Source organism: Penicillium taxi, assembly GCF_028828555.1.
Source record: "Penicillium taxi strain IBT 34144 chromosome Unknown utg000005l_segment0_segment0, whole genome shotgun sequence".
Lineage (NCBI taxonomy): Eukaryota > Fungi > Ascomycota > Eurotiomycetes > Eurotiales > Aspergillaceae > Penicillium > Penicillium taxi.
In genome coordinates this window covers 2,180,188-2,193,822 of record NW_026643207.1, presented here as the reverse complement: position 1 = coordinate 2,193,822, position 13,635 = coordinate 2,180,188, and the positions used below count along the sequence as shown (strand labels likewise).

At 47.6% G+C, this 13,635-nt stretch overlaps 5 protein-coding genes across 5 annotated transcripts; 3 read left to right on the top strand and 2 right to left on the bottom strand.

Annotated features, from left to right (window-relative positions):
• Positions 1 to 796: 796 nt before the first annotated feature.
• On the bottom strand, positions 797 to 4,357 carry N7495_008156 (forkhead domain protein; the record flags this gene model as incomplete). The annotated part of the gene is made up of 1 exon (XM_057210807.1): positions 797 to 4,357. The coding sequence occupies one exon, from the start codon at positions 4,355 to 4,357 to the stop codon at positions 797 to 799; it is 3,561 nt and encodes a 1,186-aa protein (XP_057060350.1).
• Positions 4,358 to 5,631: 1,274 nt separating this feature from the next.
• On the top strand, positions 5,632 to 6,075 carry N7495_008155 (uncharacterized protein; the record flags this gene model as incomplete). Its single annotated transcript, XM_057210806.1, has 1 exon — positions 5,632 to 6,075. The coding sequence occupies one exon, from the start codon at positions 5,632 to 5,634 to the stop codon at positions 6,073 to 6,075; it is 444 nt and encodes a 147-aa protein (XP_057060349.1).
• Positions 6,076 to 6,841: 766 nt separating this feature from the next.
• Positions 6,842 to 8,068, bottom strand: N7495_008154 (cyclic nucleotide-binding domain-containing protein; the record flags this gene model as incomplete). The annotated part of the gene is made up of 1 exon (XM_057210805.1): positions 6,842 to 8,068. One exon carries the CDS (start codon positions 8,066 to 8,068, stop codon positions 6,842 to 6,844), a length of 1,227 nt encoding a protein of 408 aa, XP_057060348.1.
• Positions 8,069 to 9,655: 1,587 nt separating this feature from the next.
• N7495_008153 (carbohydrate-binding module family 48 protein) lies at positions 9,656 to 11,398 on the top strand (the record flags this gene model as incomplete). The annotated part of the gene is made up of 3 exons (XM_057210804.1): positions 9,656 to 9,702; positions 9,754 to 9,883; positions 10,031 to 11,398. 3 exons carry the CDS (start codon positions 9,656 to 9,658, stop codon positions 11,396 to 11,398), a joined length of 1,545 nt encoding a protein of 514 aa, XP_057060347.1.
• A 1,206-nt stretch (positions 11,399 to 12,604) lies between these two features.
• N7495_008152 (uncharacterized protein) lies at positions 12,605 to 12,986 on the top strand (the record flags this gene model as incomplete). Its single annotated transcript, XM_057210803.1, has 2 exons — positions 12,605 to 12,810; positions 12,878 to 12,986. Coding segments are annotated over 2 exons (315 nt in total), but the record flags the coding sequence as incomplete, so codon positions are not given.
• Between the last annotated feature and the right edge of the window lie 649 nt (positions 12,987 to 13,635).

The window sequence follows — 13,635 nt, the reverse complement described above, 5'->3', positions numbered from 1 at the left end:
CAGAGATCTTTACCATAGCTAAGCCTCTGTAGACATATGTTCCAAGATCGTTATACATCACATCATGGCTTAAATCGATCGCTATGCCGTGGATGCCTTCAATAGTGCGCAGTACAGCACATATCGAGAACTCGTATTTCCTACATGAAACGCCTAGCATGCAGGGTATTAAATTTGCTCCAATAGTAGCTGAATCTGATATCGCCAAGATGCGTCGCGAGGGGTTAGGCGCTGGCTATGAGCTCGGTTGGTAAGCGTCAAAGGAGTACCTAGCTTTATTTCCGGATCGGCATATGAGACAGCAACGCTCCAGGGCTACCATTAGGTAGCCTCAATTGATGAAAATATGGATATTCCAATGGATTGATTTTGATATTGCTTTTATTTAATTTTTGAAGGCTCACCCGAAAGACGTCGGGAGGCAGAAGAAAAGAGGTAGAAACCGCAGACTTGAAAGACCACGATCCAACCCTGGCAAAGTCGGTATCGAGAACCGAGAGCCATTGAGAAATGCAAAATATAAAGATGGAAGAAATCACAAAAATGGTCATGGGCGTTTTTTGCCGACCAAAAACAGAGGGATATCATTAAGATTCAACAAAAACCAGGGTCACAAACAAAAGACATAGAATCGTATACTCGATAAATCGTCAGGGATAACCCCAATCCCTATTCCATAGAACGCTTTCACAAAGAAAAGATCTGAAGGTATTCAACAAACCCTTTCATCTTGACTCCCATTCACACGAAAACTCGCATAAAAGGAAGAGACCTAAACCTGGAAGTGAATTAGAGGCTAGGAGTCTCTGAGATTTTCAACAAGATCTCTGAGAACTTTCATGATGACCGCTTCGTCCTCTGCACCTTGTGGGAATGAGCTTTCGGTGGCACCACCCAGCACTTGTGCGCGAGCACTGCGGAGAACCTCCTTGATGTAATTCTTATCAGTATAATCATCTACCAGCACGGCTTCAAAATCATCGATGGCCTTGTTCGCACGTTCAAGGAACGATGGCTCAGACTGTCTGGCATTATGATTTTGACCCTGGGAAAGTGGCTGGGGCTGAGAATTTCCGGGCCCGTGATGCCCTTGATGCAATTGATGTCCTTGATGCCCTTGATGAACTTGATGTTGGACAGACGAGTTCTGAGGTTCGTGATGCGATGGTGGCATATGCTGAGGCTGAGATGGGGCCGGTTGCTGTCGCGGTTGATGATTTTGATGTTGCTGAAACTGAGAAGGAGCAACGGGAGGAGGAAATGCTGGCTGCGAGGTGGTGTGCTGTTGAGACGAAGACACTGGGGCGTAGGGAGATTGGTGTTGGGCTGGCCCTGGACCAGATTGGGGTGTATTAGACTGCCGGATTTGAGGAATGTGTGTAGAGGGGTTGGGGGCAGCCTGAGACGGCTGCGAAGAGGCGTTGGAGGCGTAGGGAGAGGTGTAGGTCGAGGGAACGGTCCGAGCAAAGGCGGCCGGAAGATTGTTGCGGATAGTACTTGGGATGGGGAAAGATGCAGGAGTAGGAGCTGGAACTGGAACTGGAGCTGGAGCCTGAGCCTGTGAGGGGGCCGAGATTGCAGAGGGAGCCGAGAGAGGAACAGAAGATGGAGCAATGGATGGCGGGTAGGGACTAGAATGCTGAGGAGGAGCAATTGGTGCCGCTGAAAATGAAGGAGTTTGTATCGAAGAAGGGAATTGGAATTGCTGCTGGTGCTGATGCTGATTTTGGATTGGAGGAATACCAGCTGGGTTATAGGAGTGAGACATAGGTCCCATATAAACCTGGGGAGCAGATTGAGGCACCGGCTGTGGCGGAGGAGGTGAGGGTCGTCGTTTCTTTTCCTTTTCAACAGATGCACCCGGTTTGAGTTGCCATGACCAGCCCTTGCCATCTCGCTCGGCGTGCATGAACAAGTGGCTATTACCATTAAGATTATGTCGCACACTCGATGTCCAGCCTTCGGTCTCACATTTGAAACGGAAGTATGGATACTTCAATTTCAAAGCTCGATATATTTGCTTCAGCGTCATCGGAATGCCAGCTTCGGTAAGGGCATCGAATATGAGGACAGCGTAGTTGTAAGGAGGCTTGGCCAGATCTTCCTGCGTGTAAGCAGATTCTGGAGGGTAATTCGGGGACGGTGATCGAGATGGCTTTCGTTTCTTGACCGGCGGAGGCTTCACATACTCCTCAGCCCGATGCTCTGTAGAGAACGCACCACCTTCAGTCGAAGGCAGAGGGAAATCCACACCGTTTGCATCCTTCTTACGCTTGTTATACTTGCGCTTCGACTCGGCAGCTTTTGGCGTGGGTGACTCAACACCAACAGATTCTTTCGGGGCCTTCCCTGCCTTGGGCCAATTGGGCTGCGCTGGGGGCTGCGGCTGCTGTGATTGCTGCGGTTGCTGTTGTTGCTGCGGTTGTAGCTGTTGCGGCTGCTGTTGTTGCTGCTGCTGAGGCTGAGGCTGTGATGGAGGTAGAGGCGGTGCTGGTGGCGGCGTAACACCTCCATTAGCATCCTTCTTAGCGGCATTCTTCTGCTCTCGGGCAAGTTCAGCCCGCTCCCGTTTGGACATAATTCCATCCTTCGGTGGCCTCCCAGGTCCACGACGGCGTGCGGGCTGGCCATTTTCTCCGGAGTCGGCAGAGAGCGCCGGCTTGTCGAAATTGGTCTTGAGAATGATCTTCTTAGAAGGCTCCTTGCTGTCGACGCTATCGCTGAGGGGCTTATCCATATCATCAATCTCATGTTCGGCGTCCGGTGAATCATCCAACTCCTCGTCTTCTGCGAGCTCCTCCATCCGATCTGCGCCTGTCTCTCCAATAGGGACTTCGGGGAGCAAGAATCGAATTCTAACACCTCCAATTTGTATGTAGTCACCACTATGTAATGGACGAAGTTGGCCAGGTGAAAGCCAATCAGCTCCAATGAAAGCTCCGTTTCGACCCATCACTTCCATTTCGAAGAGGTTGCGGTCAAAATTGAATGCGATTTTAACATGGCGGCGTGATATACCACGATGGCCTGCAGCGCTGCCATCCATTGTTGTTGGTGGGTGAATAGGAATTGTGGGACATGAATCGGGAGATGGGAGCAAAGCAAGCGCATCGACGGGCTTGGCCTCTCCATTGCCATTTCCAGTGACATTGCCTTCTTGTAAAGATTCCAAAGCAAGCGCGTTGTAGTCTGTTGATGTTTGTAGTTCAGCGGGATTGGCATGCATGGGCATTGCCGATTCATCAAGTGGAGATTTCGAGGACCGGCGGCTGATATTCAAATTGGATGGAAGATGCGGGGGAACATCTGGATCAAAGCCCATTATACCTCCGCGGTCACTAACGACGCTGCCGATCATGGCAGCACTCCCCTCTCGCTTCATCCGGTTAGGAGTTTGCGAGACGTTGCCGCCACTTGAACTTTTTGCTCGAGAACTTCGCACGGCCTGCCGGTACTGGAGCTCTCGCTGATGCGCAGCGCGCGCCGCTCGGACATCTCGTCCGAGAATGAACGAGTATGTATTGCAATAAAAATGACCATCATCAAATTCCAGCTTTGCAAACGCCTGGATCCGTGGTTCACCGGCGGCTGAATTGAAGCTGTCTTGATATCCCAATGCAGATAAGTTAGAGTTTTGCGCGAGGAATGCGGCCGTGAGAAGCTCATTTTGGTGGAGAGCCTCGAATGGGTCCTGTGACAGTGCATTGAAATCAAATGCAGGCATCAGGGATGGTTGATCCGAAGTTGATTTTAAAGGGTCTTCAAGGCCGTCCACGTTCATAACATCCATTCCACCAGAAAATATATTCTCCGAGGAGAAAGCGCCATTATTTGTCATATCGATTCCTGGAAGTGAACTAGCACCGGGCAGGTTATCGTTTGAGATATTATGCGTGTCTCCCGATGTTGAAGGCTGATCTTGATAGGGATTCATATCCAACGACGTATCTTGACCCTCCAGACCTAGAAATTGAGAACCTGGCCCTTCCAATTTAACCTCAGGGTTTTCTATTTGCATATCGGTGGAGTTCGCTGGTGCAGGAGCAGAATTTGACGAAGGGTTTCCTAGCAACTGGGCAAGGAGTGCGCCGGCGGCAGATTGTGTGCTGATTTCCTTTTCCGCTTCAGTAGAGAAGGTGTGGTGATCCAATGGCTCTGTTTTAATTCCTATAGAGGGGGCTAAGTCCTTCGAGGCTGGGACCGAATGATGCATGTCGCAAATTGCGGAGTCGGTCCTGGAGTCATTCGGAAGGGAATCGACGTTCTGTGAGCGGCCATAGTCGTATATGGGTGATTCCTGACCTGTGTCAGGTGGACGATGACCCAGTGCTGGGGCCGTCATGGTCTGCGACGACATGGCTCTGCGGAAGCTAGGCAACGAAGTTGAAGATGAAGTTCTTAAAATCGGAAATCAGGCCGGGCGGTGAGGGGCGATTGCATTTCTGGTCGCTGTGGAAGGCTGTAATGGATGTTTCATGGGTAAAGTCAACTTCAGAGAGGTGTGAAGAGTTAAGAATAGTGAGGTTGTGGAAGATATCTATTTATCACTGGTAGATCAAGCTCTAGAGTCTAGCCCCAAGGAAACTGGGAGCCAACGAAGTGGAAGTAGAGGTAGATGAAGTTGGAATTTGCGGGCGGTGAGGCTAGGATGGGATACTGGATGCTAGTAATGAAGGTTTTCAACCTTGAAAGTACGGCATTAAAGTCATAGGCTATAAACTACTTCTCATGGCTATAAGTAATTACAAATTCTATTCAAATCAGACAGATCTGAGATCATGGGTCTAACTCATATATATAATTTCAGACATTCAATATTGACATTGGACATGAAGTCTGTCCCTGGCACTCAGATGATCTTCCGGGTTAAATTTTCTCTGCCGCCCCGCTCCAATCATCCGACAAGATCCACTAGAGTAGATACTACGCTTACTATGAGATGTTCTAGGGTTTTTATAATGCCATTTCTGGTGGTAGTTGTACACTAAAATGATGGCTATGGATCTACCTAGATAGCTGATCAGTTACGTCCATCATGGACCGCATCGTACAGGTAAGATATGATGTAACGGAAAAAGAAAAGATTTATGCTCCGAGTCAACCTTGGGTTATCGAAAGAAAAATATACGGCAGAATAAGGGTAGGGCGGTATACAAATGGGCCAATAGAGATTAGAATACATAGACCACTAACCCTAATAAGGAGATAATGGAGACTGCAAATTCTTCAGAGAAGACAGCTCAACCAATCATAATAGCCACAAAATACACGGCGAAAGGCCGAGATCAGTTACTTTCTACTAGGAACATCTTTCTATCTCTGTTACACGTAATTCCACAAGGTTGTCACCTTAATCTTTGATGGTATGTTCCACAATTGGCAAAGGTAAAAAGAGTAGAGACTTAATTGCCAGAATCCAACCCAGAGAAAAAGCGAAAAGAATAGGAGTTGGAAAGTTGGAAGTCTTGGTGAAATATAGTATTAGTCGAATACTAACTGTGGGGGGAAGCGGAGAATCTTATCATCTGCAATAAATACCCTCCGCATCAAACCAAGCTGTACTTCCCACCTGAAGCACCACCTACTTGATCCGACCATACGGAGTACTCACAGTTATCACTCCATTCAATCATGGCCAAATCAAAGAAAGCAGACTCAAAACCCCAATCAACAACAACAACCCAACCACCAAACTGGCCACCCCTCCGCCCCCTCCTTCCACCCCAAGACCTCACCTTGACACCCCTTCTTCCCTCCCAGATCTACCTAATCCGCAATTTTCTCCCCAGCACCCTATGCAAGACCTATGCTCAATTTTTAGCATCGCTCCCACTCACCACAACACCCGGCAAGCCGAAAAAGGGCGACGCCGTACGCGTCAATGACCGGTTCCAGGTCCAAGATGCGCGGTTTGCGGAGATGCTGTGGAGTGGGACTGCATTGAAAGAGCTTGTTACAGAGCGCTTTGTAGAAGATGGTTATGGGGAAGATGATGGTAGCAATAATGACAATAAGACTGTGGATCTTATGGCGAAAATGAAGAACGCTTGGGGTGGGGTGCCGTTAGGGGCTTAATCCGAATATACGAATCTATCGTTATTCGGCTGGTCAGTTTTTCGCGCAACATTGTAAGTTTCATGGATCGCTAGCTACTATTGTACAGAGCTGTATCATATCGTTCTTTCAATGCTTCTGGAAGCATCCCGTAAAAATGTGAAGTGAATGTATGATTGACTAGTGATTAGATGACGAATCAAATACCCTCAGCTTTCTCCCCACTTCCTCTACAAAGGCTCTGTCTGCTCGAACAACTTGGACGCTGCTGATTTACCTCACCGCGTGCACTGGTGGCGAAACAGTCTTCTATCCGGATCCGACGAGAGAAATTAGGAACCCGGCCCCGATATCCGTTGCCCCTGAAGTTGGGATGGCGCTTTTACATCGGCATGGGGATTATTGTATGTTGCATGAGGGGAAAGAAGTGATGGCTGGGGAGAAGTGGGTGCTGCGAAGTGACTTGGTTGTTGAGAGATAATGGCTGAGGATCTGCCGCATTACACAATGGAGGTTGAACGATCTAATCAATTTGCTTTGCCATACTTAAGATACAGAAAAGCATGAAAGCATAGAATAATATAACAAGGATGACAGTGATACCGCTGTCAGAGGATAAACGATTCGCAGCACAAAAGAGTGTTAGGGTCTGCCAGACCTTATACCGGGCTGGCAGATAAAAGTATGTCGTAAATTAGAAAACAAGAAGTATAAATGAGAGGGCAGGATTGAGAACCGAGTGTATAAAGAAGCTGAAATCAGTGCCTTATCATTACGCTGCACATCATCATTTCGAATACCCTTCGATTTCATCATGTCGTATGTACTCAGTCCGCCGCAAAATTTCCTCCACAGGCCCAAGCAGTCTCTTGAATCCGTCCCGGCCCAGGCGTGCTACCTTGGCTTCTGTTTTGGTGATAACACTGGCTGCACGGGGTTTATCGTCTAGCAGCGCTAGCTCACCGAAGTAGTCACCTCGGTGATATGTCTTGACGGAGACACCATTCAATATAGCCTCGGCCTCGCCCGATTCCAAAAGATAGAAAGCATCGCCAGGGTCACCTGCAGTAATGATAGTTGCATTGGCTGGGTACTTGATCGTGTCCAGGGCGTCTGCGACTTTGGATCGCTCGTATTGCTTTAGGGAAGATAGGACTGGGACCTCTTCCAAGAACTCCTCGTACATGCGGCGTCGCTGGAAGGCCGAGTCCATCAGGATGCGACGGAAAGTGATACGGTCCAGAGCCCAAAGAGTGCTCTTGGCGTCTATGGAGATGACAGTTGCAGCACGGGGAGAATTGTACATAAGGGCGAGCTCACCAAAGGAGCCACCCGGTCCAGTGGAGCCGACTTTATTGCCCATGCCATCGGGACCCGGCTGCACAGAGCCCAAGGGGTGGATATAGATGTCGAAGCTGCCGTGCTCCACAATGTAGAAATAATCACCCGCGTCTCCCTGCGAGATGACCTTGATACCCTTCGCAGGGATGGGCTTCTCCACAAGCGCATCCAAGACCGTTTTGAATTGCTCGTCCTCCAAATGAGCGAAGAGAAAGTTGCTGCTGACGGCGGTCTTCAGCCGTGCTAGTTGCTCGTCGGTTTTGGGGTGGTGCGGGGGTGCCCAGCTTTCCGAGCCCGCGGATGTCGGGTTCAAGGACTCGGCAGAAACAGAAGTTCGACGGCCCAAGGCATAGTTGCTCGGCATGCCTCCCTGTGCGGATTCTGGGTGGAGATGAGCGCCGAGCTCATCAACGCCATCGCTGCCTGCGCCTGATCCCGGTCCCTCATCAAAGGGACTCCGGCTGAACAACGACGATCCAGAAGCAGTCGAACCTGCGAGACTGAGTGTACTTCCTCCGAAGTTGGCCTTTCTTGCCGAATCGCCCGCGTTGGCAGCCCGGAAAGTCATATCAGTTGGTGACGTCACCTCAAATTCATCCTCCTCTGAGATCTTTTGGATACGGTGGGATTTTTCGAGATTGTCGGTACTAATAAAGGGGGATGTTTCCGCCATGATTGTGTGTATAGGCGCCAATAAGGTCGCCACGGCCTTCAATGAAGACGAGAGAAAGAGGAAAGGTTGGGAATTAGGAAGGTGGGGGATATGGAATCTGATCAATTAGAGCCGAGGTTAGTCAAAGGGGGATGAACTATATAGAAAAGTCAAGAGAGAAATAGGGATTGAGTAAGAAGAAGAGATCAGAGTCATGTGCTCAGAACCAAGCAGCGGATTGTTAGGCCAGGCCAGAGTGGAGATTGAACCAAAGAGTCTAATTGGAAGAATGTGGGATGTCGGCCACTTTCTTCCTCTGACTTAGGAAGGGGTTTTGGGAACGAGCAGATTACTCCTTTTTTAGTGAACAAATGATGACTTGACTTACCTATTAATTTGCCACAGAAAGCGTAGACTTTTAAGAATAGTTCAGGGGAAGGAAACCGAGTAGACAGGAGAGAGAAGGATGAAGGAGGGGTAGTGGAAAGAGTGAAGTCGGGGCGAGTTGGTCTAAGCTTCCTGTCGATCATCCCGTGAAGACATGATCGACGTCACCCAGTGCTAAGATAGCTGTAAATTTACTTGAATTAATAGAATAGAAGGATAGTAGTAGTTAACATTTAAGAATTAACATGTAGAAAAAATAATCCTATCTTATGTATTTCTTATCTCTTCGATCAAACAAAGGGATGGTATAAATTAAGAAAGGAGTAATAAATAGCTGTGATACTATGGCTAGTCTTATTCTAAGCGTCTTCTAGACTTCTAGAAGTGGAGCGTACATTGCCACTACGTACATTGGGACTTAGTGGGCTCTTTTGGTGGCGAAATTGTGTGCTGACATCAATCAGCACTGTCATGTCCGTTTTCAGTATAGAGTAGGTACCAGGCATGGTGTATATACTTAATTTCATTATTTCCCGATCATCAGACTCTTACTCCATAGATTGTTCATTCATAGTCATTCAGTTACCCAATTATTCAATTATAAGTCTCATCTAATATACTATGTACTAAATCGACAATGTCGGCCTTGATAGTTATATGTACGGACTAGACGGGATTCCATTTTCGGCATAGTCGACCGGAAATAGTTAAGTGTGAAATACTAGCTAGAAACTTATGTTACCTCGATTATCCTATAGCATCGAGTCAAGTAGCCTGAGAGCAACATGGACGCACAAATACCGGATTGGACAGAAACGGTCCCTTTCAGCTGTTAGTCAGCTATGGAGTACAGAACGGGTACCTAGCTAATGCAGACAATCATTCCGTACATTCAATGATATGTGATACATCAAGTCAAGTGTTCAACTATTGAATGTGATAAGGGGGCGTCTAGCTATGTGTCAGGTAATATCAGGTATCAGGTATCAAGTATCTGTGGTTCCTTGAGGACGGAAGCTGGTGGTCTGTGTAACCAATGCCCCCCCACCCAAAATCGAGCCTCGATGCACCATTCCCCATTTCTTTGAATCCTTTGATCTCTACTTTTCCAATCTTTTTATCTCCACTCTGACTTCTTTATTTCTGTGATGGGTACCTACACCTTCCATTGGTCAGTAGTTCCAAATTCCCTTCCTATTGCCTCTTGCGCCTTCTTGTCTCATGTTTCAGAGCTTTGGGAGTCTGGGACATGAGCGAGCTCAGACCCTGTGGTCCTATTTTTCAGTGCTGGGATTAGGTAGCTGACTGGTTTGTCATAGGCCTTACACGGCGAAAGAGGTGTTCGTAACAGGCACATTTGATGATTGGGGTAAGACGGTGAAACTGGACCGGGTGGGCAACATCTTCTCTAAGAAAGTGGATTTGCCTGAGGAGAAGGTGCAATACAAGGTAATTTATTATCCCGTGATCTCTAATTTGACACCGCCTCCCCTGACGTCACTCTTTGTCCCGCTTTTTGGGCAAAAGTATAAATGCTTTTCTCTTCGGAACCTTGTTTGTGAATTACGCTGACATTTTCTTTTCTTCCTCTTCAAGTTTGTTGTTGACGGAACTTGGACTACCGATAAAAGTGCTCGTGAGGAGAACGACGGAAAGGACAACATTAATAACGTTCTGTTGCCCGAGGAAATCATCCCCCATAACCATACTTTCTCTACCGCTGCTATGTCTGGCGTCACCCCTGAATCTACTACCGCAGCTCTGGCTGCTAATGTTGCTAAGGAGCCCAATGGTAACCTCCCGGGCACCTTCCCCGAAACCCCGCTAGAGTCCGAGCAAATTCTATCCGTGAATCCCATTCCTGCCTCGACCGGCCCCGGCAATCCTATCAAGCTGAACCCTGGCGAGAAAGTTCCAGACCTGAGTTCTATCCATGGCAACACTGTGGAGTCGACCGTCAAGCTCGACAAGGAATCTTATGAGAAGAGCGATAGTCTTCCCCTCGGCAGCACCAGTGCCTTGACCGATACTGCAGACTCCAGTGCCTTTGTCCTGCCTCCCATCTCTAGCAGCTCCCCTCTCATCCCCGAATCCAGCATCCCCATGGGTGGACCTGCTCAGCAAGCTGCTGCAGGTGAGCTGGAGTCTACCCTTATCGGCGGACCTGCTCAGCAGGCTGCCACGGCTGACCCTGGATACACCATCCAGTCAGCAGCCCCGACCTCCACTACCGCCGCTTTGGCCGCCGAGGTTCCTCTTGAGAAGGATATCAAGGCCAATGGCACTGTCCCTGCCACTGAGGTTCCAGAGGTTGTGAAGGAGTCACTGACCGAGGCTGGTCAGGCTCCCGAGGCCGCTGCGTACCAGGAGGCCGTGGACGACAAGAATGCAATGGAGAAGGAAATCCAGGAGAAGGTGGATCTGGTAGAGTCGGCCGGTGAGCCTGCACCCACTGTTACTGCGGCTACTACAGATACTGCCCCATCGGCTACCGCTACTACTGAGACTGCTCCCGCAGCCGCTACCACTGAGACTGAGACTGCCCCCTCAACTGCCGCTACGACTGAGACTGCTCCCGCAGCTGCTACCACTGAGACTGAGACTGAGACTGCCCCCTCAACTGCCGCTACTACTGAGACTGCTCCCGCAGATGCTACTGCTGAGACTGAGACTGCCCTCTCAACTGCCGTTGCCGCTCCTTCTACTGGCATTGAGTCGGAAGATATTTCCCCAAACGCGACCCCTCTTCCCCAAGGCGTTGCGGCTGCCTCTGCTTCCCCATCAGAGCCCCAAGCCACTGAATCGACTGGTCCCACAGTGACCAATGGAGTAGATTCGGTCCCAACTGCTGAAGTGTCCACTCCAGTCAAGCCTGCCGTAAACTTGAAGCCTCCTACCAAGGAGCAAAAGAAGAAGAACCGCCTGAGTGGCTTCTTTGAAAAGCTCAAGGAGAAGCTCAGGTAGACTAATTTTGTGATCCTTGATACTCGTCGCCCGATGAAGGACAAGGCAAAAAGAGTTTCATCATGAATACTGGGAATCGTCACTTGGAGGGTTATTTCTCTCTTTAATTTTTGTTTGTTTTGATCTGGATACCTCATTTGCACTGTACTGCCTGGATTGTACTCCAGCAAGCTGCTATTTTCAATAGTGCTTTTTTCTTCGTTCCATGACTCCTTCATGACTCTTTGATATCCGTCATGTACCTAATAGCTGAATTAATTTGTACCTCCCCAATTGAACAGAAATAAACTCATTTCGCTCTCTCATTCCATCATATGCATTGAGATTAGACTAGTTTAGAATGTAGTATGATCTAATCTCAGATCAGAACGGTATAGCATCACTGACTTGCCCATTCAGTTTAACAGGATATCCCAATACACTATTGAATGGTTAGTCACATATTTAATACCATACCACAGAGAGGGAAAACATACTCCTTCCCCGTCTGCGTACAGCAACAGCCACAGAAGAGAGAAGCAGGCCAGCAGATAACCTATATAATGATTAGTAGAGAGCAATAGCTCCGGGCAAAAAGTATCACCAACCGCGGCAACAATAGTACAGCAAAAGCCTAAGAATAATTAGCTTGAGTTAGGTTTAGGGCGTGATCCATCTGTGGGACCAGGACTGCCTACCTAGTGTGGGCCCGACTATTTTACATCGGCAGGGGTTTTGATCTGTACCGCATTGGATGCATATTGGGAAGAATGGTACATCACACATAGTTAGGATGATTGATGATAGTTAAAACTTGCCAGTAGGTAGTTGTGAGTTAGAATGAATAGAGAAGATATAAGTGAATTGAGTTGGGTATGATATCACGTTATGACGTAGATGAAATGTAGATCAATCAAGTTCTTAGTTAACTGGACCTCAGATTGAGCTGACTAAAGATAAGACTGATTAGGCAACTGTAAAAACACCCTAAGCCACTTTAGCACAGCCACAGTCTCTCATGTGGACCCCTGGATTCTTAGTTATTCTTGATTCATCCGTTTTCGTTTCTTTCATATCTTCCGACTATAGAAACTGTTCCCCAGTCACCCCCACATTCGATCAGCCTTATTGATCACACACGCCCACTCCTCCCACGGTGGAATCAAATTTATCACCTACACCAACCCCACCAACCCCACCAAGCTAACACAAGAAACATACACCACAATGCATCAAGTTATCTCTCTCGTCTTCCTCATTATTTTCGTCGGAGTCCTTGGTGCAATCAGCTTCGCAACCTACAGCGTTGTCAAAGGCGTCAGCAAGTCCACTTCCGAAAAGATGGAGCGCCATAATTTCTCTATCTCAAAGGAAGGCATGAAGGTTCATGTGCGGGAAATCCAGGATGAAGAGTACAGAGATCGGAACCAGAGGTAGGTTTTCTTTAGATTTTAGATCTACTCTGCGCAATCATATTGAACTTTTTACTGATTTGTGTAGTGTTCTTGTCAAAATGTGGAATAATACCTCTTTCCCCGCGTATAAGAGTCGTCTGTGGAATATGACTGGTCCTTCGGATCGCTGGACTAATGGTGCTGAGAAACGCAAGCCGTATGTGGAGACTCCTTGATCTTGATATTGTGTATCTTGTTATCTGTGCCCGAGAAACTGACATGCAAATAGATGCTAGGTTCACGAAGTAATGAATGCTTGCTCTCAGTATTTGCCATTGCTGCAAGCTGAAAATTTGACTTATTCATTACGGCCGCTTACTTTACGATTTGCTTTGATTTTATCTCGATGATTAATTCCTTATAGCTGTTTTTATATGCTTTTTGATTTTACGATTTATTAATTTTTCTTGATGAGCTCATGATTTCTAAGTGAAAATGTTGCATTGATATTTTGAAACTAAGAATATGCCTCTTCCATCGATTTTTACCTAGGTATAGATGCCAAAGATTGAGAGAAACTTGGAACCTTGGATTAATTCCAATCAAAGTGGACGAACCTGATGGAGCAGTATCGAAGATTAAGAATCCGAATCATGGACATCAAGGGTATCAAGCTAGAATGAGGCTTGGTAGATCCGATGGGTAATTTCCAAGGTTCCTTCTAATTTCAAACAAATGAGACTTGTTCCATCCAGCTTGGGATATGGATCTCAGCAGCCCTGTTACCAAAATACAGCCCGAGTAAAGGATAGACAGCACAATATATTTGTAATTGTCTCAGTGTATTAATAATTCAACGAGAGA